General features: G+C 37.8%; 1 protein-coding gene across 5 annotated transcripts in view; it reads left to right on the top strand.

Moving 5' to 3' along the window:
- The window catches only part of LOC124613964, a 47659-nt gene extending 22287 nt beyond the window's left edge, over positions 1-25372 (top strand). For 2 of the 5 annotated variants that reach the window (XM_047142749.1, XM_047142748.1), the window contains 3 exons: positions 15415-15651; positions 23781-23974; positions 24086-24614. In XM_047142749.1, the coding sequence (XP_046998705.1) occupies positions 15467-15651; positions 23781-23974; positions 24086-24273 (567 nt within the window). In that variant the 5' untranslated portion in view covers positions 15415-15466 and the 3' untranslated portion in view covers positions 24274-24614. The other 3 variants (XM_047142751.1, XM_047142752.1, XM_047142750.1) reach the window with 3 other exon arrangements.
- The last annotated feature ends 1415 nt before the right edge of the window (positions 25373-26787 follow it).

Raw genomic sequence — 26787 nt, 5'->3', positions numbered from 1 at the left:
GAGCAATCGCGGAACCCATCTTGCGGATAGCTTTCTCATGTCCAAATGTTTATGCAAAATATTATGTACCTGATCATTTGAGATGCTCACAGCACCAGCAATCTCATGCACCTTAACTCTTCTGTCATCCATCACCATATCACGGATTTTATCGATGATTTCTGGAGTCGTAGCCTCCACAGGGCATCCAGAACTTTCAGCATCACTTGTGCCCATATGGTCACTACAAAAATTTTGAAACCACTTATAAACTGTTCTAATCAAAGGTGCAGAGTCACCGTAATGTTTATCAAGCTTCTATTTAGTCTCCTGAAGCATTTTGCCTTTCATAAAGTAATATTTAATCACCACATGAAATTCTTTTTCGTCCATTTTTCGACAATCACTTGACTTCCTTCATTAACACGAATGCCAAATACAAACAAATACACCAATATGGATGAAACTTGGTGTGCGTTCTTTCCAAAGATGCTACTAACTAAACATGACCTTGATATGTGCCAGTGGTACCATCTCTTGGACTTTGCGCGAACTTTTCAAACGCCCCTCGTAGTCAGGCAAATATTATTCCAATCTCTTTATTAAATGGCTTTCATTAGTTTTAGGCATCTATGATCACTGAGGGATAGTTTTTTTTTTGCTCCGATAAATCAAGTTCATCATGAGCTAATGCAACTGTACTTAATTTCTTACTTTAATGAAACAGTGAAACATGTAGAAGGTATGCCCAATTGAAAAGGAGACCTTCACAGTAGTTGCATTGTATGAAGTCCCAATGTGTGAATGTGTTTGCTGAGAAGTGGTGTGCTGGTATTTCCAGTTGCAGAAGTGAAGTTAATGGCTTCATAACAATTTCCTTATTTCTGGCGAATTTTTTCCACAGTTCATTGCATGATGGGTTCCTCCTGATCAGCACAAAGAGCTGTTATCCAGTTTCTATATGCAAAGGGGAGCATGCTTCACAAATTTATTGCAGGATGAAAGAGGTTTACAGAGAGCAGTGTCTTATACAGTGCATAATATTCTGGTGTTTCCAGTGTTGTGAGGCAGGACGTGTAAACATCAAGAGCACACCACACTATAGGCAATGCACATTGTCACCACCAATGCCACGATTTTGGCATTGGAGGAGCTCATATGGATGAATCGTCGGATGAGCACATATGACATTAAACAAAGGGACTGTGCATGACATAATCTATGAGAAGCTTCGGTATGGTAAAGTTTGTGCACAGTGGGTGCCCAAGCATCTTTCAGAGAATCACAAGACGGCAAGAATGGGAGTTTGCGTGATCCATCTGTTGAGATAGGTGGAGCAAGGAATAGATTTCATTGCTTACATTGTGGCATGTGATAAAACGTGGCCTCGCCACTTCAAACCTTGCCTCCAAACAGATGAGCATGGAGTGGTGGTATCTCGGCTCCTTCATCCAAAAAAAGTCAATTCTGCCCCAAAAGCTGGAACAGTAACACTCAGTTTGTTTTTCAATGAAGAGGGACATCTGTTTATTGACTGGCTACCAGGAAATGCAACAGTTAATGCTGAGCAGTATTACAAACACATGCTGATATTCAAATAGGGCATCAAGGAAAAGTGCAGGGGCAAGCTGTCAAACTTTTCCAGGATGATGCTTTTCTACATGTGGCCAAGAAGACCTTCAGACTGCTTCAAAAATTTCAATAGGAGGCCCTAGAACATGGTGGGCAACTGACAGCCCATGGGTCAGATCCAACTCGTAATTGGCCTGTCGAAGAAATCAATGGGAGGGAGGGCAAATTGCTCACATTGTAATGTGCTCGGGACCCATTTTCTGCTCTGCTGTCATGGATTTGACCAGCTTCGGCCATTTTGTGCATGCAATGTATGATTCGTGCCTATCTTCTACAATGGTAGAAATGTCACATGTAAGTTAAGAGGTGCGTCTACATTAAGATTTTTATCAGTACGTCAATATTCTGATTCCTTGAGAGTGAATATCAATCTTAGAAATGTTGATGAACAGTAGCGATGCTGACCAAAATATTCTCAGTATTACCAATGTGTACTGACTGTGTGAGGGCAAGTATTATCAGATCCTTTGCCATTGTGTGTTTGCATTCTTCCTGTTTGGCTTCTGTATAATATCTACATCTACATCTGTACTCTGCAAACCTCTGTGAGGTACATGGCAGATATCTTCCCACTCCATTCACTTATGGAGTGCAAGAAGAATGATTGTCTGAAAGCCTGTGGGCATGCAGTAATTATTCTAATCTTCTCCTCACAATCCCTACATGAGCAATACATTGGGGATTGTAGTATACTCATTTAAAGCGAGTTCTTGAATCTTTGTTAGTAGACTTTCTCAGGATAGTTTACATCTCTCTTCAGGAGTCTTCCAGTACAGTTCCTGCTATACCTCTGTGACACTCTCCCATTCATCAAACAAACGTACACTATGTGAACAAAAGTATCCCGACACCTGGCTGAAAATGACTTACAGGTTCATGGTGCCCTCCATGGGTAATGCTGGAATTCAATAAGGTGTTGGCCCACCCTTAGCCTTGATGACAGACTCCACTCTCACAGGCATATGTTCAATCAAGCGCTGGAAGGTTTTTTGGGAAATGGCATCCCATTCTTCACAGAGTGCTGCACTGAGGAGAGGTATCGATGTTGGTCGGTGAGGCCTGGCATGAAGGAGGCATTCTAAAACATCCCAAAGGTGTTCTGTAGGACACAGGTCAGGACTCTGTGCAGGCCAGTCCATTAAAGGGATGTTACTGTTGTGTAACCACTCTGCCACAGGCTGCGCATTATGAACAGGTGCTCGATTGTGTTGAAAGCTGCAATCACCATCGCCAAATTGCTCTTCAGCAGTGGGAAGCAAGAAGTCGCTTAAAACATCAGTGTTGGCCCGTGCTGTGATAGTGCCATGCGAAACAACAAGGGGTGAAAGCCCCCTCCATGAAAAACATGACCACCCCATAACACCACTACCTCTGAATTTTGCTGTTGGCACTGTACACGCTGGCAGATGGCATTCACCAGGCGTTAGTCGTACCCACACCCTGTCATTGGATCGCCACATTGTGTACCATGATTCGTCACTCGACACAATGTTTTTCTATGGTTCAATCGTCCAGTGTTTATGCTCCTTACACCACATGAGGCATCGTTTGGCATTTACCAGCGTGATGTGTGGCTTATGAGCAGCCGCTCAACCATGAAATCCAAGTTTTCTCACCTCCCACCTAACTGTTATAGTACTTGCAGTGGATTCTAATGCAGTTTGAAATTCCTGTGTAATGGTCTAGATAGATATCTGCCTATCTGTAGACTGACAGAGACCACCGACAGCTGACGAGGGTCATGTGTGGAAATGGAAATGTCGTGTGGCTAGGGCCTCCCGTCGGGTAGACCGTTCGCCTGGTGCAGGTCTTTCGATTTGACGCCACTTCGGCGACCTGCGCGTCGATGGGGATGAAATGATGATGATTAGGACAACACAACACCCAGTCCCTGAGCGGAGAAAATTTCCGACCCAGCCGGGAATCGAACCCGGGCCCTTAGGACTGTCAATCCTAAGGGCCCGGGTTCGATTCCCGGCTGGGTCGGAAATTTTCTCCGCTCAGGGACTGGGTGTTGTGTTGTCCTAATCATCATCATTTCATCCCCATCGACGCGCAGGTCGCCGAAGTGGCGTCAAATCGAAAGACCTGCACCAGGCGAACGGTCTACCCGACGGGAGGCCCTAGCCACACGACATTTCCATTTCCACACATGACCCTCGTCAGCTGTCGGTGGTCTCTGTCAGTCTACAGATGAGCTCGGCCTGTACGCTTTTGTACTGTACGTATCCCTTCACGTTTCCACTTCACAATCACATTGTAAACAGTGGACCTAGGGATGGTTAGGAGTGTGTAAATTTCGTGTACAGATGTATGATGCAACTGACACCCAATAACCTGACCATGTTCAAAGTCCGTGAGTTTTGCGGACCACCCCATCTGATCTCTCACATTGTCTAATGACTACTGAGGTTGCTGATATGTAGTACCTAGCAGCAGGTGGCAGCACAATGCACCTAATATGAAAAATGTATGTTTTTGGGGGTGCGTGGATACCTTTGATCGCGTAGTGTGTGCCCATTTGTGCTGCTCTTCTCTGTTTATGTTCAATTTCCCCTGTTAGTCTTACTTGGTACGGGTCCCACACACATGGGCAATATTCTCGAACTGGTCACACAAGTGGTTTGTAAGCAGTCTCCTTTCAAGACTGATTGCACTTCCCCAGTATTCTACCAATAAACTGAAGTCTACCACCTGCTGTACCTATGACTGAGTCTATGTGATCATTCAAATTTCATATCCCTACAAAGTGTTACGCCCAGATATATGTATGAGTTGGTCGATTCCAACAGTGATGCAGTGATATTATAGTCATAGAATACTATGCTTTTTTGTTTTTTGAAGTGCACAATTTCACATTTCTGAACATTTAAACCAAGTTAGCAGTCTTTGCACCACTTTCAAATCTTATCAAGTTCTGACTGAATATTTATGCAGCTTCTTTCAGATAGTACTTCATTACAGATAACTACATTATTTATAAAGAGCCTGAAGTTGGTATTAATATTGTCAGAAAGGTCATTAATATATGACATGAACAGCAAGGATCCCAACATAGTTCCGTGCGGTACACCCGAAGTCAAGTCTACATCTGACAATGACTACCCATACAAGATAACATGCTGTGCCCCCCCTTACCAAAAAGTTCTCAATACAGTCCTAAATTTCACTTGACACCCCACCAAATGATAGTTCATCAAAGAAAATATGAATTTAGTCCATCATAGATTAAATAAGGTGGAATAGGCAATAGATCATAGTATTTCATGTTCTGAAACTTTTGCTACTTTCTTGGAAAACTTCCTACATGTTTTTAATCAAACTTTCCCCCTTACTGTACATCATAAAAAGTAGGAAATAAAGTAAAGTGGATTACTGAAGGAATAAAAATCTCTACTGCAAGGAAAAGAAGGCTACCTAGGGAACTAAAACATAACAGAAGTCCAGATTTTGTTACCTATGTAAAAAGTTGCAAAAATATTTTTCAAAAAGGTTGTGAAGGTAGCAAAAGAACTGGCAAATAATAGATTTATTTTTGATAGTGAAAACAAATCAAAGGCATTATAGTCAGTGATCAAAGCTGAAGCAGGTGCCACAGCTAGAGGCCATGATATTTCTGAAATCAAAATAGAGGATAAAACTATTGTAAATCCTCCTCAAATTTCTGAATTATTTAATGAATTCTTTATAAATGTAAACAAATCAAACATCATTGTAGAAGATTCCATAGATAAGGTAAATTTTTCAACAGTGAGCAATTTGAAGGTGAACTCTGCATTGCATTTACCAAAACTAATGTAAAAGATATAGAAAATGTGATACTATCACTAAAAAGTAAAACATCAGCAGGATGGGACGAGATACCAACAAAAGTGTTAAAAACACTCTCTAAAATAATTGCACAGTCACTGTCTACAATACTTAGCCAGTCCCTTCAAGAAGGTTATTTTCCAGACACACTGAAGTATGCTAGCTCCTCTCTGGACAACTCACTGCTTGCCACAGGATTTTTTTGCGAACCTAATGAAGACCTTTGATAGTGTGAACCACTCCTTGCTACTCTGTAAACAGGAAAAGTATAGAATTAGGATCACAGAATTAGAATGGTTTAAGTCTTATCTAACTAAGCAAAGACAAAGAGTACTTATATCATCAGAGAGAGGAACGTATACTTACCAAAATGGAAAACCATTTCACGTGGAGTACCCCCAAAGCTGTATTTTGGGTCCCATTTTGTTTCTGTTTCACATAAATTATCTACCACTTAACATGGAGTGTCTCAGTTTTATTTGCAGATTAAACATCTGTAAGCATTAAAAGTAATAGCACTGACCAAATTCCCCAAACTGTATTAAATACTTTAGAAAAATTAGATACCTGGTTTGATTTAAACAGGTTAAAATAATCATGGAAAAGACTCAGTTTATGCAGTTAAAACAAAACAAGCAAAATTAAATGATATTCAGGTCAGTCACAAAAACAGGGTTTCCAGGAAGCTACATCTGTGCGAAATTCCTAGGAACGCAACTGGATAAAAATCGATCATGGGGCTCACATATACAGTACCTTGCAAATAAATTAAGTAGGATACTGAACAATGCTGCCAGTATGGGCATAAAAAAGTAGTATATCACAGCTACTTGAGTCAGTAATAAGGTGTGAAATCGTGTTTTGGGGTAACTCAAACCATATGCGTTGAATGTTAAAACTTTGGAAAACTGTCATTAGAAATATGCACAATATAGGACAAAAAAAAAATCATGTTGCCCTCTCCTAAAAAATCTAAATGTATTAAGTGTTCCTGCACTATATATCTGTGAGCTGATTATCTTTGTGCACAGTAGCCCTGATTTATTTGTAACAAATCATTTTCAACACGATTACAACACCAGAAATCAAAATAATTTTATGCTGCCCACGCACCGTTTAAAACTTTATGCTCAAACTCCACATTATATGGGTACAAAAATTTATTACAAAGTAAAAGGAAGAGAAAAGTCAGATGCTTTTCAGAAATCAAGAAATATTGCATCTGTCTGATCGCCTTGATCCAAAGCTCTCAGTATGTCATGTATGAAAAGTGCAAGGTGAGCTGCACATGATCAGTGTTTTCAGAATTTACACTGGTTAGTATTGAGGAGGTCACTCTATTCAAGAAAACCAATTATATTTGAGCTCAGAATATGTTCTAATACATGTTATAAATGATCCAACATACAATAAGTTCAAGCAATCTAGAGTTTTAAACAATTTAAAATGAATAAATAAATGATGACTTAATTTATTTAGTGTGACAGAAACCACCCATGCTAAAGTGAACAGTTATTAGAAGTATATTGGGGCAAATATTTTAAAAAGGCGTGCTGATAGTTTTGTAGATATTAACACACTAAATTTCAAACACTCAGATGACCTGGCTATGGCAAAAAATTGCAAAGTTACTCCCAATTGCTTGTTGACTGGGATTGTCTATCCACCTCATTGCCATATTTTGTTTATTTTTATATTATGTATATTAATATAGTTTATAGGTATTAATGATTCTATCAACAGTTACTTTATGTATACTAGGCAACTAGTTTCAAACATTACAGGTTCATTTTCAAGCCTGGCCTACTGAGGCTGCACTGATGGTGCCTGATTGTAATAATAAAAGTAATAATAAAAAGCAAAGTAGCAGTATTTGCAGAATGAATGCCACAATCCACACGTGCCTCTTACAAAGTCCAAATCAAATGTCAAAACTGAAAAAAGCTATATTTTGTGTTTCTACTCTGTCTTGTAGTAACATTTGTAAATAATTCTTGTCTGTTGTGGATGTATTAGTCACCACAACGGTAGTTACAAACTGTGCAGAGCCTTCAGCTAGGTATCCACTTTTAAAGAATGCATATAGAATCATATAGGTGTGGTGTTATAGATAGATTATATAATGGTAAGACAGAGATTTAGGAACCAGGTTTTAAATTGTAAGACATTTCCAGGGGCAGATGTGGACTCTGACCACAATATATTGGTTATGAACTGTATATTAAAACTGAAAAAACTGCAAAAAGGTGGGAATTTAAGGAGATGGAACCTGGATAAACTGAAAGAACCAGGGGTTGTAGAGAGTTTCAGAGACAGTATTAGGAAACGATTGACAAGAACGGGGGAAAGAAATACGGTAGAAGAAGATTGGGTAGCTTTGAGGGATGAAGTAGTGAAGGCAGCAGAGGATCAAGTAGGTAAAAAGATGAGGGCTAGTAGAAATCCTTGGGTAACAGAAGAAATATTGAATTTAATTGATGAAAGGAGAAAATATAAAAATGCAGTAAATGAAGCAGGCAAAAAGGAATACAAATGTCTCAAAAATGAGATCGACAGGAAGTGCAAAATGGCTAAGCAGGGATGGCTAGAGGACAAATGTAAGGATGTAGAGGCTTATCTCACGAGGGGTAAGATAGATACTGCCTACAGGAAAATTAAAGAGACCTTTGGAGAAAAGAGTACCACTTGTATGAATATCAAGAGCTCAGATGGAAACCCAGTTCTAAGCAAAGAAGGGAAAGCAGAAAGGTGGAAGGAGTATATAGAGGGTCTAGACAAGGGCGATGTACTCGAGGACAATATTATGGAAATGGAAGAGGATGTAGATGAAGATGAAATGGGAGATATGATACGGCGTGAAGAGTTTGACAGAGCACTGAAAGACCTGAGTCAAAACAAGGCCCCGGGAGTAGACAACATTCCATTAGAACTACTGACGGCCTTGGGAGAGCCAGTCCTGACAAAACTCTACCATCTGGTGAGCAAGATGTATGAGACAGGCGAAATACCCTCAGACTTCAAGAAGAATATAATAATTCCAATCCCAAAGGAAGCAGGTGTTGACAGATGTGAAAATTACCGAACTATCAGTTTAATAAGTCACAGCTGCAAAATACTAATGCGAATTCTTTACAGACGAATGGAAAAACTAGTAGAAGCCGACCTTGGGGAAGATCAGTTTGGATTCCGTAGAAATATTGGAACACGTGAGGCAATACTGACCCTACGGCTTATCTTAGAAGCTAGATTAAGGAAAGGCAAACCTACGTTTCTAGCATTTATAGACTTAGAGAAAGCTTTTGACAATGTTGACTGGAATACTCTCTTTCAAATTCTGAAGGTGGCAGGGGTAAAATATAGGGAGCGAAAGGCTATTTACAATTTCTATAGAAACCTAATGGCAGTTATAAGAGTTGAGGGGCGTGAAAAGGAAGCAGTGGTTGGGAAGGGAGTGAGACAGGGTTGTAGCCTCTCTCCGATGTTATTCAATCTGTATATTGAGCAAGCAGTGAAGGAAGCAAAAGAAAAATTCGGAGTAGGTATTAAAATCCATGGAGAAGAAATAAAAACTTTGAGGTTCGCCAATGACATTATAATTCTGTCAGAGACAGCAAAGGACTCGGAAGAGCAGTTGAACGGAATGGATAGTGTCTTGAAAGGAGGATATAAGATGAACATCAACAAAAGCAAAACGAGGATAATGGAATGTAGTCGAATTAAGTCGGGTGATGTTGAGGGTATTAGATTAGGAAATGAGACACTTAAAGTAGTAAAGGAGTTTTGCTATTTGGGGAGCAAAATAACTGATGATGGTCGAAGTAGAGAGGATATAACATGTAGACTGGCAATGGGAAGGAAAGCATTTCTGAAGAAGAGAAATTTGTTAACATTGAGTGTAGATTTAAGTGTCATGAAGTCGTTTGTGAAAGTATTTGTATGGAGTGTAGCCATGTATGGAAGTGAAACATGGGCGATAAATAGTTTAGACAAGAAGAGAATAGAAGCTTTCGAAATGTGGTGCTACAGAAGAATGCTGAAGATTAGATGGGTAGATCACATAACTAATGAGGAGGTATTGAATAGGATTGGGGAGAAGAGAAGTTTGGGCACAACTTGACTAGAAGAAGGGATCGGTTGGTAGGGCATGTTCTGAGGCATCAAGGGATCACCAATTTAGTATTGGAGGGCAGTGTGGAGGGTAAAAATCATAGAGGGAGACCAAGAGATGAATACACCAAGCAGATTCAGAAGGATGTAGGCTGCAGTAGGTACTGGGAGGTGAAGAAGCTTGCACAGGATAGAGTAGCATGGAGAGCTGCAACAAACCAGTCTCAGGACTGAAGACCACAACAACAACAGGTGTGGTGTGGTGATGAGAACTGATGGAATGTGATGGCATGCCACTGAATGTGAAGCAGTCTGGTGTGGAACTTACCTTGTAACCTTTAAGGTGTAGCTGCAGATAGTGCAATAATTTGTTTTAGAGGCATGGAAAAAAGCAAACATCCAGAGGCTGAATTTGTCCAGTGATTCCAGGTGGTGTCAACTGAAATGTGACACACTTTTCAGGAGTGATATATTGGTCTAAGGGGGTATGATTTTTTATATGCAGGCCGGGAATCAAACAAAAGCAAGTTATTTTGACGAGCTATTGGCCAAAAGCGGTGTTCATAATATAGTTATTGTTCTCTTACACCAATTTTCCCATGCTTGGTTGTTATGATGTAAATATTCCCTACTGTCCTTGCAAGATCATGCTGACGAGAAAGAATAGTAGGGGTTAGAGCATCTCCAACTTTAATACCCAATAAATGACTTTCCAGCCAGTTTACCATACAGATCGACAGTTTGCATAATTGTGTATGAATGCATTAGGGCATTGATGTTAGTTGATCTTGGTACAGCTCTCTTGGTACCTATAGTTCCCAGGGTTCCTTTCATATGCATTTCCTCTTCAAGTCCCAGTTGGTCAGACCTGAAAACAAATCCCATACTAAATGATGGGATAAGTTTGTTTATCTCATCTACAAATTTTTGGGTCGATTTCTCAGTTTACAGTGCATTATCAAGTTGACACTTTGTTTGAAATTTTGTTATCTTACTTCTTCCATGTGCAATTTGATATGCATAACATAGTAGGGCACTATCATATACATCCTGAAATGTGCAAACACCAGTTTTTGTAACAAGTGCACCTTGTCCTCCCTTGAATATCCATAGTTTTTCTTGTCCACAACATGGTCATATTGCTGTGGACCTATTCAAAATCTGTTCATAATTGTTTTTCTTACTACGATGCAGATGATCTTTCATGTATGCAATTATGTTTAATACCCAGTCCTTGGACAGTGATTGCATTTGACTGGAGATGGGATTTGTAGCTCCCTGTCCAGCAATTATGATGAACTATGAGGCTCAACACCTGTTTCAGTATCATGTTCACTTGTTAAGCATGTAGTGTCATCACAGCACTCCTCATGTAGATTGTCCGCAGAGTCGAGCATATACGACACCATATATTCCACTGATTCATCATGTAGAAATGCTAATATTTCACTGGCTACTTCTTTCTTACTCTGCAATATTTCTTGGGTTTCCTTCTGACGAAATGTCAATTTCAACAACTGTTGTTGTAGGTATAATCTAATGTTTGCTTTGTTTGTCATTGCTCTGTTTTGTATCAACATAGCTAGCACTGTAGCACTGTTGTTCAGATACTTGCTGTCTAAGCAGTTCAGCTACACTCTGTAGACTCATATCTTATCACCCAGCAAAGCAATTATTTAGCTAATTAATCCAATGGCACCCTTACAATAGTTTGTGGGAGATGGGGGAGGAGGGGGTGATTTTTTATTTATTTATTTATTTATTTATTTGTCCATATAAATCTCTTTTTAAGTACATATATTGTACACAGGATATTGGACAGAAAACATTTTTTGGCTATTGGATTTTCAAATATCAAACATAAATTTTATAAATTTTTATGACAAATTGGATCTATACAGTTAATAATTACAAATTTTTGAAATACTGTATATTTATAACTTATTTCTACAATTAAAGATACAAATTACATTTTTTCTTGCATAAGATACTGTGAGACTGAATAGTAGCAGTTTTTCAGAAGGTAGGATGTCACAGACTTTTTAAAGCTTTGTAGTTCAGTAAGAGATTTTATATGTCTTGGTAATCTGTTGTAAAGTTTTGTTCCTGCATGATATACACCTTTTTGGCATAATGTGGTGTTACAATGATTGACGTGTATGTCACTGTCTGACCTGGTACTGTAATCATGGACACTTTTGTTTTGAGGAAAAAGGTTTTCTTTTCTCAGTATGCTTTTTTTGACATGCGTGACTATTTCCAGTATATAAATGCAGGGAAGGGGTAGGATCTTTAGATCTTTAAAGAAAGGTTTGCATGATTTTCTGCTGCTCACTTGTTTCATTATTCTTATAATTGCCTTTTGTTTCCTGAAAACTGTTATGGCCTGATGTACATTTCCCCAGAAAATGATACCGTACTTCAGTATTGAATGTACACGAGCAAAGTATACAGCCCTAACTGTTTCTGCACTAGTACTGTTGCAGAGAATTCTTACCACATAGCTCATTTTTGCTAGTTTTGAATTTAGGGCTGTGATATGAGTGTTCCATTTAAGATTTTCCTGGATATGAATCCCGAGAAATTTAGTTTCATTGACAGAACTAATGTTTTGGTTATCCATACATATTACAGGTTGTGCCGGATTTTTATTTTGATCAGTGTGGAAATTCATTAGTACAGTTTTTTGGGGATTAACTATTAGCCTGTTTCTGGTAAACCATTCAGACACTCCTTTTGTAATATCTTTTGCAGATGCAGTAAGATTTTCTTCATTATTCCCTTCAATCAATAGACTGGTGTCATCTGCAAACAGTACTGGTTCAGAATCCCTAACGTGTGATGGGAAATCATTAATGTAGACCAAAAAAAGAAAGGGACCTAAAATGGAGCCCTGTGGAACACCATGAGTTAGTCCACATGGTTCTGAAACGTGTACCTGGAGTTCATTTCCTTCTGTGTACTTAATTTCAGTTACCTGAGAACGATATTCCAAATATGATTTGATCCACTGATTTGGCACACCTCTTACACCATACCATTCGAGCTTCCTCAGGAGTATAGAATGATCAATCACATCAAAAGCTTTTGTTAGGTCCAAGAATAAACCTGAGATATTTCTGTGGTTGTCCACTGCATTTACGACATGGTTTATCAGATTGAAAGTGGCAGTTTCAATTGATCTCTGTGGTCTGAAGCCATGTTGACACCCAGAAATAATATTATTCTTGTCGAAGAATGTAATTAGTTTTGAAAGGAACACTTTTTCAATAATTTTCGAAAACCCTGACAATAGAGACACAGGCCTATAGTTACCCATACATTGATGATCACCTTTTTTATATAGGGGTATTACTTTTGACATTTTCAGTTGCTGAGGGAAGACACCACATGATAAGGATGAATTGCATATGTCCAATAAAGGTGAAAGTATTTGTCTTGCTGTTATTTTTATAATATAATCTGGAATATCATCAATACCAGTTGAGTACTTACTCTTCAGTGAATTAATGGTATTTAGGAGCTCTGTTGGGCTTACTGGACTGAGGAACATGGATATATTATTTATTTCAATAGATGAAAGTTCTTTCCATGTTGTATTAGGTGGATTTCCAAATTTTTCCTTCACTAATTTCCCAGCAACAGTTGCATAGTAAGAATTGAAACTATTTGCAACTTCCCTAGGGTCAGTGACATTATTGCCATCATGTGATATCACAATATTTTTGTGAGTTGTCTTCTTCCCAGTAAGATCCTGCACAGCTTTCCACATGGACTTAGTTTTATTGGATGACTTCATAATATATTTGTCGTTTTTCTTAATTTTTGCCTCCTTTATGATGCGTTTCAAAACTAGCTTGTATTTTTTGAAATAATTAATAAATTCTGGACTGCTGTTAGTTTTTGACTGCAGAAAAAGTTCCCGCTTCCTTTTACAAGATACTCTGATGCCTGATGTAATCCAGTTTCTGAATCTATCTGTGCTCTTGGAAATAACTTTCCTTTGTGGAAAAGCTATGTCAAAGTTATGCTTGAATATGTTCAAAAAATGTTCCATCTTTTCGTTAGTATTAGAGGTATCATATACTTCTCTCCAAGATTGTTCACTGATTAGGTACTGGAAGCATTCAATATTTTTCCCACTATAAATCCTTTTATGGATAACATTTTCTATACTGGTCGAAGTGTGATTTACAGGTATGGTCAGTAATTGTGAAAGGTGGTCACTATAGCCGGTATCAAAGTTTTCTGATGTACACTTGTCCATGTTTACACATACCTGATCAAGGAGAGTGACACTAGTTTTAGTTACATGTGTTGGAGAGCTAACAGTAAGACAAAGATTGTAGGCTTTTATAATATTTAAAAACGTTTCCCTGTGAGGGCTATGGCTCAGAAAGTCAATATTAAAATCACCACATAGTACCACTGTTTTCCCAGTTGTCTTAAGTTTGCCTAAAGCAAGGTCCAATTTTTTGAAAAAAACACTTATGTTGCTAACAGGAGATCTATACACACATAAAATAATAGTGTTTTCAGACATTAACTCTACAGCTGAGATTTCAAAGTATCTTTCACAACCAAGTTTGCAAACAGATGTTATACTCTTATAATCTACATTTTCTTTTACATATATACAAGTTCCCCCATGTTTTGATTCCATTCTACAAAAGCAGTTTGCAAGGTTAAAATGTAATATTTTTAAGTACTGAAAATACTCATTTTGTAACCAATGCTCACAAAAACATAACACTGAAACATCTTTCCATTCACTATTGAGGAGTATATTTATTTCATCAACTTTGTTTGTTAATGACTGTACATTCTGGTGTACAATCTTCAGTCTATATTTGCAATTTAATTCTGCATCACATTTATTTGTGATACAGTCTACTTCCCTAAAAAATGCCTTTCACCCGTTTTATAAGACATTGCATCTTTCTTTATGACCCATTTGTCCAAAGTACTTTGGACTGCTTCTATATTAGGCCTATTGAGATTCCAATTTGCTAGATGACAGATTTCTTCAACCAAAAATTGTTTCCCAATGTGATTTAAATGAAGGCCATGGCTGGTGTGCATGGACCTGTCTAACGTGCTTACATTTTATATTTGGGCCTTGGAGTATTTTTAATATTTTGGAAGATGAGTGATGATGTTTAAGTAACCAAAAAAGTTCCAATTATGACCCAGATAAAAACCTGTGTAAAACCAATTTTTAGATCATTTTCTTGAAAGAAAAACACTCACTGAATACACTATATTTTTTCCATTCCCTAAGAGGTTGGGGAGGGGGGCGGGGGGAAGGGAGGGAGAAAGAGCGGCCCCTTGCCCTATGATATGGACACCCATGAATGAATCTAAATCCTGTGACTTAATGCAAATCCTGTAACTGCAACACTAAGGTGAATTGTAGATATAATTTGTAGAAACAATGAAGGGAAATATTTTAAGGGTTGCTCATTTCTTCCTTCCTTTCGAGCTGTTCACAAATATTTCACTTGAGTGTGCCAACAGTTTCTATCTGGCAGTTAAGCTTACTCTCGCAGGATTTAGAATAATTATTTGTGTAATTACTTTGTTGAGGGATAAGATTTTGTTACTTACTTTGAAGATGTAACACTTTGTTTGCATTTACCCTTCTTTATGGATAGCATTTGTTTTTGTTGATAGAAATCAAATTCATCATTTGATAATGCAGTTGTATTTAACAACTTACTTTAAGAAAACAGTGAAACACATAGGTAATATTTTGCATATGATCATTAATAATACAATGAGAATTAATTTTTGGAATAGCAGTAACATAAATTGAATTTCAGAAATAGAATATTAAATGTTTTGTGCAGTTTTATGAGAAACTTTTTGCATTTACATTTTTTTCAGTTAGAGCTGTTACCCTACAATACCATAGAAAAAAGATAAAATTCCTCCAACAATGCAGATCCGTTGGTACAAGAAACGCATAACTGCTGTTTCTATTGCAGCAATTGTGCTTTATTTTATCTTTCGTTCTCAAGAGCACAGTGCCATTTTTAAAATTATCATACGAGATACTAAACCAGCTGATGTCTGGGAGTATGTTGCTGATTTTAGTAACATGAAGAAGCTCAATCCTACAATGTGAGTACAATAAGGGCCTATACTACATTATTGTAATGCATAGTAGTTTAGAATTTTCTGTCTTCATTGCAGCAGTTTGCTTTGTTTGCTTGCTGCAAAGTAACAGACTAATTCTTCTTTTTGGCAGACAGTGCATACTATTACTTGTGTGCATAAATGATATAGGTAGCCATACTCCAGGTGCAACCACTGTTGTTGTTGTTGTGGTCTTCAGTCCTGAGACTGGTTTGATGCAGCTCTCCATGCTACTCTATCCTGTGCAAGCTTCTTCATCTCCCAGTACCACACTGGATGGATATTGGTGGAGAGACCAGACTAACATATGGTTCTTGAAGAGGAGCAGCAGTCTTTTCAATAGTTGCAGGGTAAACTATCTGTATGTTTCACTGATCTGGCCAACATGGCTTTGCAGTACAGGTACTGTGAATAGTTGAAAGCAAGAGTGAATTACAGCTGTTAGATTTCCTGAGGACATGCAGTTCTTCTTTATTTTTTTAATTAGGATCACATCTGCTAACATAAAATATTCTAGAGGCAAATAGTGTCCCATTTGGATCTTCTCACAGAGGCGACTTTGGACGTTGTTGCCACCAGAAAAACAAATCAGGTGTTATGTGGGTAAGAGCATGGAATTTTAGATTCCTAAGTAAGTAGGTTAGAGAATTAGGAAAGCGAAATCAATAGGCAGAGGTTACATAAAGGAGAATTAGTGAAGTATGGTGTCAGGATGAATAGGCTTTCTGGGCAGGGAGTACAAGGTTATCTACATAAAATCAAACAGAGGTAAGGAAGAAATAGGGCTATAATGAATAAGAAAATAGGAATGTGGGTAAACTATTATGTACAGCATAGTCAACACATTATCATAGTCAAGATATCACAAAGCCAAGAGCCCACCACCATAGTACAATTTCATATGCCTACTAGCCCTGCAGATGATGAAGAGACTGAAAAACACATTATATAATAAAAGAAATTACTTAGTTCATTGATGGAGATGAAAATTTTGTTATAGCTGAGAGACTGGAATTCATTAGTAGGAAAAGGAAGAGAAAGAAAAATGCCAGGAGAAGATGGATTGGATAAAAGGAATGAAATAGAAAGCAGCCTGGTAGAATTTTGCACAGACCAAAATTTAGTCATTGCAAACATTGGATTTAAGAATCATGAAAGAATTTTGTAACAAAAAAAGAGATCTGGGTACACTGAAAAGTTTCAGATTGACTTTATTGGTAAGACAAAGATACAGAAATAAGATTTTAAATTGCTAAATATTTGTAAGAGCAGAATTGAACTCTGGCCATTATTTATCAATTGCAAACCGCACATTTGGAAACTAAGAAGGTGGAACTGTCTAATTGAAAGAAATAGAGGATTTTGAGAGTCCCAAAGGGAGCATTATAGCATTTGGTTGTAATTAATGTGCGGCAACTCACAGAGGTCCAGTGTGTGCTGTAATTGTCGTGTGGCTGACATTACAGAAAGGTAGGAAATTAATAAGATGGGAGCTATCTGATTGAAAGAAATAGAGACATTTGAGTCACAAAGGTAGCATTGTAGCAGGTGGTTATAATTAAAGTGCAGCTACTCACAGAGAAGTGAAACTCGGTAGATATTCTTATGCATTAATGAGGAACCGATTTACGATGGAAAAAAATTAATTCCAGTTTTGACCACCAGGTGAAAACCTGGCTCTGTAAATGTGAGAAAAACATATAGAAATGTTTCTATATATAATGGATTAGGAACAGGAGGAGTGGGCAGAAAAGGTCAAACAAGTGAGAAGTGCATAAGGTTGATTTTATTTTTAACATCTGCTTACACAATTCGTTCAGGATGAGCACTGGACACATTGATGAGATGCTGCATCCATAAAATGACATGATCAACAGTTGCTTGCAGCAGTGCTGGTGGAATCTAAGTAATGTGTTCTTGTATACTGGCCTTCAGATCAGGTAGGAACCGAACATGTCCCTGATAAATCCCCAGAGCAAAAAGTCACATGGATTCAGATCAGGTGATCTTGCAGGCCATACATCTGGAAAACCTCTGGTCTCAATACGTTTATGAATGGTTGCATTAAGCAGATCTTTCAATGATTGAGCAACATGAGGTGTTCCCCCTTCTTGCATGGAAACAGTGGTTTCCACACATTTACTCTTATCCAAAACAGGAATCATATGATGGACAGGGAGGTCTCGATAACATGCTGATGCCATGGTACACCTGACAGGCCCTCTGAGTGTATTCTCTTCATAGAAGAATAGACCGAGAATAAATCAAACAATGGAAAATCCAGGATGGAATGTAACAATATTAGAGAAGGAATTATAGCGGAAATGCTGAGTCGTGATAAGCACAACAAAAAGATTCACACAATTATAGCTTTTGGCCATTAAGGCCTTTGTCAGCAATACACACACACACACACACACACACACACACACACACACACACATATGCAACTTGTACACACGTCTGCAGTCTCAGATAACAGTGTGGTTTCAGTTATCTGAGACTGCAGACGTGTGTGCAAGTTGCGTTTGTGTGTGTGTGTGTGTGTGTGTGTGTGTGTGTGTGTGTGTGTGTGTCTGGTGCTGACAAAGGCCTTAACGGCCGAAAGCTATAATTGTGTGAATCTTTTTGCTGTGCCTATCGTGACTCAGCATCTTCACTAGATCGAGAATAAAGGTGCTTGTGAATCCACACCACACAGTCACATACAGAAAGTGCAACAGCTCTTTGTGCACAACATGGAATTTAATAGTACTATAAATTCAGCAGTTCTGTGTATTCACTGTGGTGTAGTATGAATTGCTTCTCCGAGGTGTAACCATCACTGCTGACATTTATTGTAAACACCTGAGACACCTTGCATATGCAATCCGAGAGGAATGATCAGGAAGACTGTGCGAAGTGATGCTACTATTCGATAACACCCACTCCCATTGTGCTAGACTGACAAAAAACCCTATACAAGAGTTGGATTGCGAAGTCATCCCACACACATCTCATTCACCTGATTTTGCACCCTCGTGTTTTCTTCTTTTCCACACTCTGTTGAATAATCTTCAATGGACTTCCTTCCCAGATGAAAATGCACTCCAAACATGGCTCAACAAGTTCTTCACCTCAAAATCACATATTTTCTGCATTTGCAGATTCAAAAAGTTACCCCAGCAATTACAGAATGTTATAAATAGTGAAGGAGTAAATATTATTGATAACTAAAGTCTCTGTTGTGTGTATCTGTCATGTTTATTAAACTTATGAAAGAATGCTATGAACTTATGCAACAACTCAACAGTAAAGAAGTGTTACAGTCTCGGTACAAAATAATTAACATTGGCAGAACTATAAAGGATGTAAAATGCAGACTTCCAGTTACATGTCGAGCTTTTATGAAGAGAGAGAACTTTAACATCTGACATTTAATTGTTATGAAGTTGTTTCTGAAAGTATCTGTCTGTAGTGTTGCTTCATACAGAAGTGAAATATGAAAGAAACAGAACAGGAAAGAAGAGAATATAAGCATTTGATATGTGGTGCTATAGAATAATGTTTGAAGGTAATTACTGAAGTGGTACTGAATCATATTGGGGGAAATATAAATGTATGACACAACTTGACTGAAAGAAGGAATAGGTTGATAGAACACATCCTAAAGCTTCAAGGAATAATCAGTTTGGTTGTGGAGGGAAGTGTAGTGGGTAAAAATGGTAGAGGGAGAACAAGATGTGCCTACATCAAGCAGATTCAAGTGGATGTAGGTTGCCATAGTTATGAACTATTGAAGAGGTTTGCATAGTGTAGCCTAGTCTACATGCATACTCCGCAAACCACTGTGAAGTGCGTGGCAAGGGTCCATTCTATTGTACCTGTTATTATGGTTTTCCCTGTTCCATTTACGTGTGAAGCTTGGGAAGAATGATTGTTTAAATGCCTCCACGTGTGTTGTAATGAATGTAATCTTGTTCTTGTAATACCGAAACTTCACAAGTAGGCTATTTTGGTATAGTTTACAACTGTGTTTAAGAATCTGCCTGTTCAGTTATTTCAATATTTCTGGGACACTTTCCAGTGGGTCACACAAACCTGTGACCATTCATGATGCCCTTCTCTGTACGATCAGTATCCGCAGTCAGTCCTATTTGGTAACACTTGTCTGCAAAGTTATTATACACAACATGACCGGAAAGGTGTCAACACACTTCCCTTGGGCACCAAAAAGTTACTTTTACATCTGCTGATGACTCTCCAAGCAGGATAACTTGCTGTGTCCTCTCTACCAAAAAAGTCCTCAATCCAGTCACAAATTTCGCTTGATATCCCATATGATCATATTTTTGACAATAAATGTAGATGTGGTATTGAGTCAAATGCTCTTTGGGTATCAAGAAACACTGTATCTATCTGACTGCCTTGATCCGAATCTTTCAGCAGTCATATGAGAAAAGTGTGAGTTTGGTTTTGCATGATCAGTGTTTTTGGACTACGTGATAGTTAGCGTAGAGGATATCATTCTTCATTAAGTTTGAGCTCAGAATGTGTTCTAAGATTCAGCAACAAATCAACGTTAAGAATATTGGACAGAAATTTTGTGAATCACTCTACTACTTTTCCTGTAAATGGATATGATCTGTGTTTTCTTCCAACTGCTGGGCACTGTTTTTTGTTCAAAGGCTTTACAGTAGGTTACAGTTGAAAAAGGGACTGACTCAGCTGCAAATACAGTATTGAATATGACAGGGATTTTATTGGACCTTGGAGCTATGTTCAGTATTAACAACTTGAGTTGTGTCCCAACACTGCTGACACTAACATTTATTTCGCTCAACTTTACAGTCTCTGTATGTCCATCTCTTTAGAGATGGTTGTGGGACTCGGCTGTTTGATAGAGGATGTCAAATTAAACACCTTTCAGCTGTCAAATTTCCAACCTTATTTTATTTGGCAACCAGTTTCAGCATTTTACCACGCCAGCTTTAGGACCCTGACTGATGTGTAGGAAGAATATATCTGGATTATGATCAAAACAGGGGCCAGTAACTCTGGTGTTAGTAGATATTTGCTACAGTGATTACTTCAACCATCGCCTGCCGACCCGCAGGTTGAAGTGATCACTGTAGGGGTCTGAAGATGGAGTACTAAAATGCTGAAACTGGCTGCCAAATAAAATAAGGTTGGAATTTTGACAGCTGATTGGTGTTTAATTTGACATCCTCAACTTTTCAGTGGTGCGAGGATTAAAATTGTGCAATTCTCCTGCATTTTCCTTTGTAAAGAAACATTTGAAAATAGAGTTTCATGTTTCAGTTTTTGCTTTGATGGTCTCAGTTTCAGTTCCTGTCTCATCTCCAAGTGACTAGGCACTTTGATGCCTCTTTAACCTTTACATATGGTCAGGATTTCTTTGGATTTTGTGAAAAATCATGTGACAATATCATAATAGTAGTCATTGAAGGCTTTAGTTGTTGCTCCCTTGACAGCCGAAAGTGTTTCATTCAGCTTTTCTCTATTTATAACCCTATGCTTTGTTTTTCACTTATTAGGCAGTAATCTCTGGATCTTTAGAAGTTTCTTTACAGTGACTGTATGCCATGGAGGGTCCCTTCCATTACGAACTGTTCTACTGGGTACATATCTATGCAGTGCATGGAGAGTAACATCAAACCAGTCTTCAGACTAATGTGTTACATATACATGTAATAGCCCTCTCCGCCCCCCCCCTCCCCCCCAGCACTGTCTGCTCTTGCTAAAATGAGCACTGACGTTATAGTGTTCTGTCCCGACCTCCTTCTCATGCTTGTAGGCTTAATTAACCTTGGCCTTTAGCCTAATCACAGTGACTGTGATAAAGCTACTAATAGATATGAAGACAGGTGGGGAGATTACAAAGCTACATAAATAATAATCATAGATATACTCAAAGAAACATATATATTGAATAAAAACCTCTGAGACAGTTACAAGAAGCTCTATTAATTGATGTAATAGCGCTGAAATCAGTGGCAAAGATTGGTTAAACTCTTCTACTTGTAAAGGTTATTGAAATGTGTGTCATGGCTTGGAAAGTAGAGAAAATCACACACAATAACTGCTGAATTACATGCAAAAATGAAGGCAAGCAAGAGAGTGATCCTGTCAAATAATGTTACAGGGGCTATAGGCATTTTAGTGTTACCATAATCTGAAGGTCAGTTATAGTCAACTTTTGAGTTTTCTTCATAATATGTGTCTCTCAGGTCTGCCACTGGACCATTTTTTACATACCCCACAATATTTCTTCAAGTTAATAGCTTGACATTGTCAGGTGGCAGCTGCTTGTTAATACTGGCAAGTGACAACTCCCATTGTTTGCACTGCTTTGGTCTTTTAGCAGGCCAGGATTAAAGACCAGCATGTGTGGTCAAGCTGGTTGCAGACAGATGACTGTAACTGTTGAGAGCCCCCTACTAGGAACTGAGCTGTGGCCTTATGTGCATACACCAGGTTACTGGTACTGCTGATGAGTGTTACTCTGATAGGGAGCCATACAAAAAGTGTTAGCTAGATGGACCCTCCATGTCACTTGGCACATGTCAGAAGGCCACTGCATGCCTCCTAGTAGGATGCTCTGAACATGCTACCGTCATCCGTCTGCATGCAAGTTGACCATGATGCATGTCTTCAGACCGAACGAGGCCTCCTAACAGTGCATAATAGTGCTGACACCAGCACTTACTACTTACCAGCAGTGATAAGATGATGTTGAGCAGTTGTTTCAAGAACACATTGTGCTGTACACAAAATGTGATCCAGTGGCAGACCTAAATATCTGTTGGGAGAGCCTGAAGAGTCATATCATGGTAATGTAAATCTAGTCACTGCAGTGAATGAGGAACAAGACTCTTAGACAGTTTGCTCATCAAAAACCAGTAACTTTCCCTAATCGTCTGAGTCATCAGCAAGCAGCTATAGTGCTGCAAAATGGTGCCAGGCTGCTGATCCTTGTTGTGTGGAGGCTGGCTCAACCTATCGTGGAAATGTATGTTGACTTCTTCAAGAAGTGAGCAAGTGAGACTCAGTGAATTCTTATCTGACACCTTATCTGAATGATTAAATATGTACTTGAACCATTGCCACAATTGTAAGCAATAAACAGCTGTTTGTGCTTTTATTTCCAGGAATTATTTTCTCCTCTTATTATGTGCCTTACTGCTGTATCTCAAACACTACAAAAACTCATAATTTGAAACATTCAGCTTCTAAACTGTATAGTTATGATTTCATTGTTGACTGTAGGTATACTTTAAGCTTTCTTAGAAGGTTAAAGTATATTAACAGTCAACATTGAAATCATATCATTTCTTATCTGTTCACACACAGTAATGCAAAGAGCATTCAGGTCTATCAGTATGTATTCTGTGTACATAAATGTTGGCTGTTATCATATGTCAGTGACCTAAGAACACTTCAAAAGCTAATGCAAGCAGTTCATTGACAAAATCTGGGTTGTCGCGCATTGCTTTGCCCAAATTTAGAGAAAGCACATGTGTATATTTTAGAGAATATATGTGCTTTGTTGTTATGAGTTTTATTTCATAATGTAATAACCATGCCAAAAGTTTATAGCACACCCCATTTTATCCTTGTTACTCACTATTATGCAGTGATCATACTTTTGATCAATGAAGAGTGGCTTGGAATATAATACCATAAGATATGAGTGTGTGAACTGAAAAAGCAAGTCAGGTTTTTGATATTTTCATCTCAAAAGTCTGGTATTCACAACAATGAAAAAACAAGGGTGATGTTGATTCATGGACATAAAAACTGTTGTAAGTCACTCTAAGGAAAAAAGGGACTGGTCAAGAGGCTACAACCATCTGTAACTGATTGTTACTTGACATTTCCCAAGGAATGTCCTTTAACAGCTTTTGAAGTATGGTTCCAAAGAAACGAATCATGCTAAAATTTTAAAGAGAAGTTTTTGGAAAAATTGTATTAGTGCCTAGTTAATGAGTGTAATCATTATAATTGATTCAGCTGAAAACTTTTGGCATGTTAATTGTATCATTGTTCAATACTTGAAAAAAAAATGCATCTGAAACTGACAAAATAAATTTGTGTGTTTCTTGAAATTAAAGTGTAGACTTCAGCATTTTGACAGAGAGTGGTAACTATGATCACTGGAAATATTCTGCTGAATATAAAGAATTTCTGCCACATGCACCATTTATCCACCACTCCACTCATGCTGAATTTGAAGTACGACAAGATGGAGAGTCTTACATAATCAACTCAAATCATAGCACATGCTTTTTTAAGGGTGTGGCTTGCTGTGAGTATCTTGCACTATTTCATTTACTAACATTCTGCTACATTATTTTTCTTTACATTAATATGTAAATGCATTTAAAAAGTTAATAGTTTTTTTTTCCTTTTCATACAGTTCCTGCAACATCTGAATTCATGTTTTCCAAATTAGGGCCAAATACTCTCTGTGTTGAGCGGGTGACTTATAAGTGCCCATTTTTGTTTGCAAGAATGTGTCAAAAAGATGTGGATTACCAGAGAAGTTCAGTAATGCGAAATTTGGAGAAACAATTCACAGTTAAGAAAAAAGTTAAGAAAAGCTAGAGGAAACAGATGTCTTAACAATTATACTGGAAACCGTATGGTTACGTAGCTGAACAACACTGATTAGTTTGTGCTGCCCTACTTATCTCTATAATTTTTTATGTCAGCTATGATGTATGACTGAGAAAGTCAGTTGAACAGAAGACAAAGGTGCTTTGAAAAATATAATTTTAATAACAAAAATTATCATAGAATTAGTGTGTTAGAGACTTTTCAGTATTTCATGTTAGTAAGTGTCACTAATATTTTTATATAAATTTTTGTACTTGTGCATAAAATTTGTATTTATATTATGCATTTTTAGTATTAATGTTTACAGCATAATTAAATGGTTTATTGTATTTGTCTCTGTTTTTTTTATCTGTGTATGTAAATACCTGTGGATTTTAAACCTTAGTTAAACGCAGTCCGTGTAAATAGTTAAGTCTATTTGTCCAATGTTATAATAAATGAACATAGTTTATGGTTTCATATTGCAGATAAAGTCACACATGGCGAAAGAGTTGTGAATATAGTATTTTTCTAACTTGCTGTGCTTCGGACAACTAGGTAAATGAGTGAAGATTTTTATCGGTCAGTACTCCACTTCATTGAATAATGCATAATGATGAGAGTTTTCTCCTTTTAGTATTACAGCAATATTGTCAATTTTGGATAATTACTGATTACAGCAATATCATTATTAGGTAGAAAATGTATTGCGAGGCTGTCATCAGTGTGCTGGCCTCTCTAAGTGATTGTCAAGAAGAGTTAGCCACCACACATTATCCATATTACTCATCGATAAGCATAACATTTTCCCTCAGTGAAGTTTTGCCACATAATGTTAGTCATAAGACTCTAATAAATTAAAGTACATAAAAGAAGTGAACTTTATAACAATTGTATTTCAGATGCCCACTGCCAAATGCAATACAAAAGTTGCTGAACTTCAATTATAAGTAAATTTGTGACATGTGCAACAGTCTTATTACTGTGAATAGCTCTGAACAATAGATGACTTTTTCCACGAAGCCATACTGTAAGTCAGAAAAACATATTTTGATTTTGTTATGTGTCCTGATAGTACTTGGAATGAACACCATTTTTGTTAAAACTAGATGTCCGTCTTGTCATTGTACTGTTCACCATAATCCTTTACCAAGGCAATGAATAAATTAAAATTCAATGGACTGAAATTTTTGTTAGTGCTTACAGTATTGAACTGATAATAATCTTTCTTCCCATTGCTTATATGGCTTTCACTGCTGCTTTGTCCAGTGATAAAAGTGGCAGCATGCTTTCAATGTTCAGAAATGTAAAATAAAGCTTTAAAAAACAGCTTAAGAAAATATGTTTGGAAACTACATTTTTTTAGTCATTTTTGTTACGTGTATCCCATGCTCAATGTTGGACTAGTTGAATATGGAAAACCTAAATCATCTTCAATTTGGCTTGTAGAACTGATTCTTAACATCATAGGATTGAGCCTAGACCATCAGTGCCTCCTCAATTTGACATACGCAACCATGCCAACTCAGCTGCCTTATTTGTAACTATGTGATTGCATACTGCACTCTGTTGAGATTGAGAAAGTGCCGACTTCTTTTTGACAGTACAATTTCACTCTTTGTTTTCCCATTTCTAATGCACAAATTGGTATTTTATATTTCTGACTGTCACATATGTGTAAAGCATAGATGGTATGGTCATTTATTTTCAGGTTTTACTATGAATCCTTTGACATATAAAATTCAGTGTACTCTCAACAGGCTGTCACAGGTCTTGTTTGACTGTGGACAAAAGATAAACTGCTGTTGTGCAGCAGGGGAGGGAAATCTTTGTAGAATTTTTGGATGGATATCAGCCAGGCGTATTACAGTCATGTTTATGGATTGGGAGTGAGACATATCGGCACCTGATGCCGGACTCTGCTCAGGGAGATGGCCCAGTCCTTTTCTGCAGCTTGATAAGGACTGTATGAGCAAGTGCCAGAAGAGAAATTGAGGACTATTTTGGCAACGTTATGTAAAGGATACTCCATCCTCTTTGACTGCAGGCAACACAAAAGCTGCCACTGCTCTAAGGAACCAGAATAATTTCCTCTGTGCAGGGTGACAACCCAATAAATGATAATTATGTAATCTCTACTAAATCTACAGCAATTATCTTCTTACAGTTTGTAGAATCACAAACATTTGTTTCTAGAAATGCATCAGAATTCTGAAATGAGTGAGAAGTGTATCTTCTGATTCCAAGAATGGGGCAACTGCCATGCACTTCACTGAGAATGGATGTCAATGTAACTGTGGGTATAACAGCATCAGTGATGTGTGGCAGTGGACATTCTTTGCCTCTTGTGGGCAATACTCTTGAATATTCTTGAAAAAAATACTTTTTCTTTCTTAAGTCATGCATCCCAGTTTCAATTTTTGAGGCAGCTTATGAGGGATGTTATCTTCTGCACAGACACATGAGTGATAATTAAAAAAAAAATCGTACATACTGCTGATGCATTAAGTATTAAAGTACATC

This window comes from Schistocerca americana, chromosome 4, assembly GCF_021461395.2.
Source record: "Schistocerca americana isolate TAMUIC-IGC-003095 chromosome 4, iqSchAmer2.1, whole genome shotgun sequence".
Lineage (NCBI taxonomy): Eukaryota > Metazoa > Arthropoda > Insecta > Orthoptera > Acrididae > Schistocerca > Schistocerca americana.
This window is presented reverse-complemented; position numbering and strand designations above follow the sequence as displayed.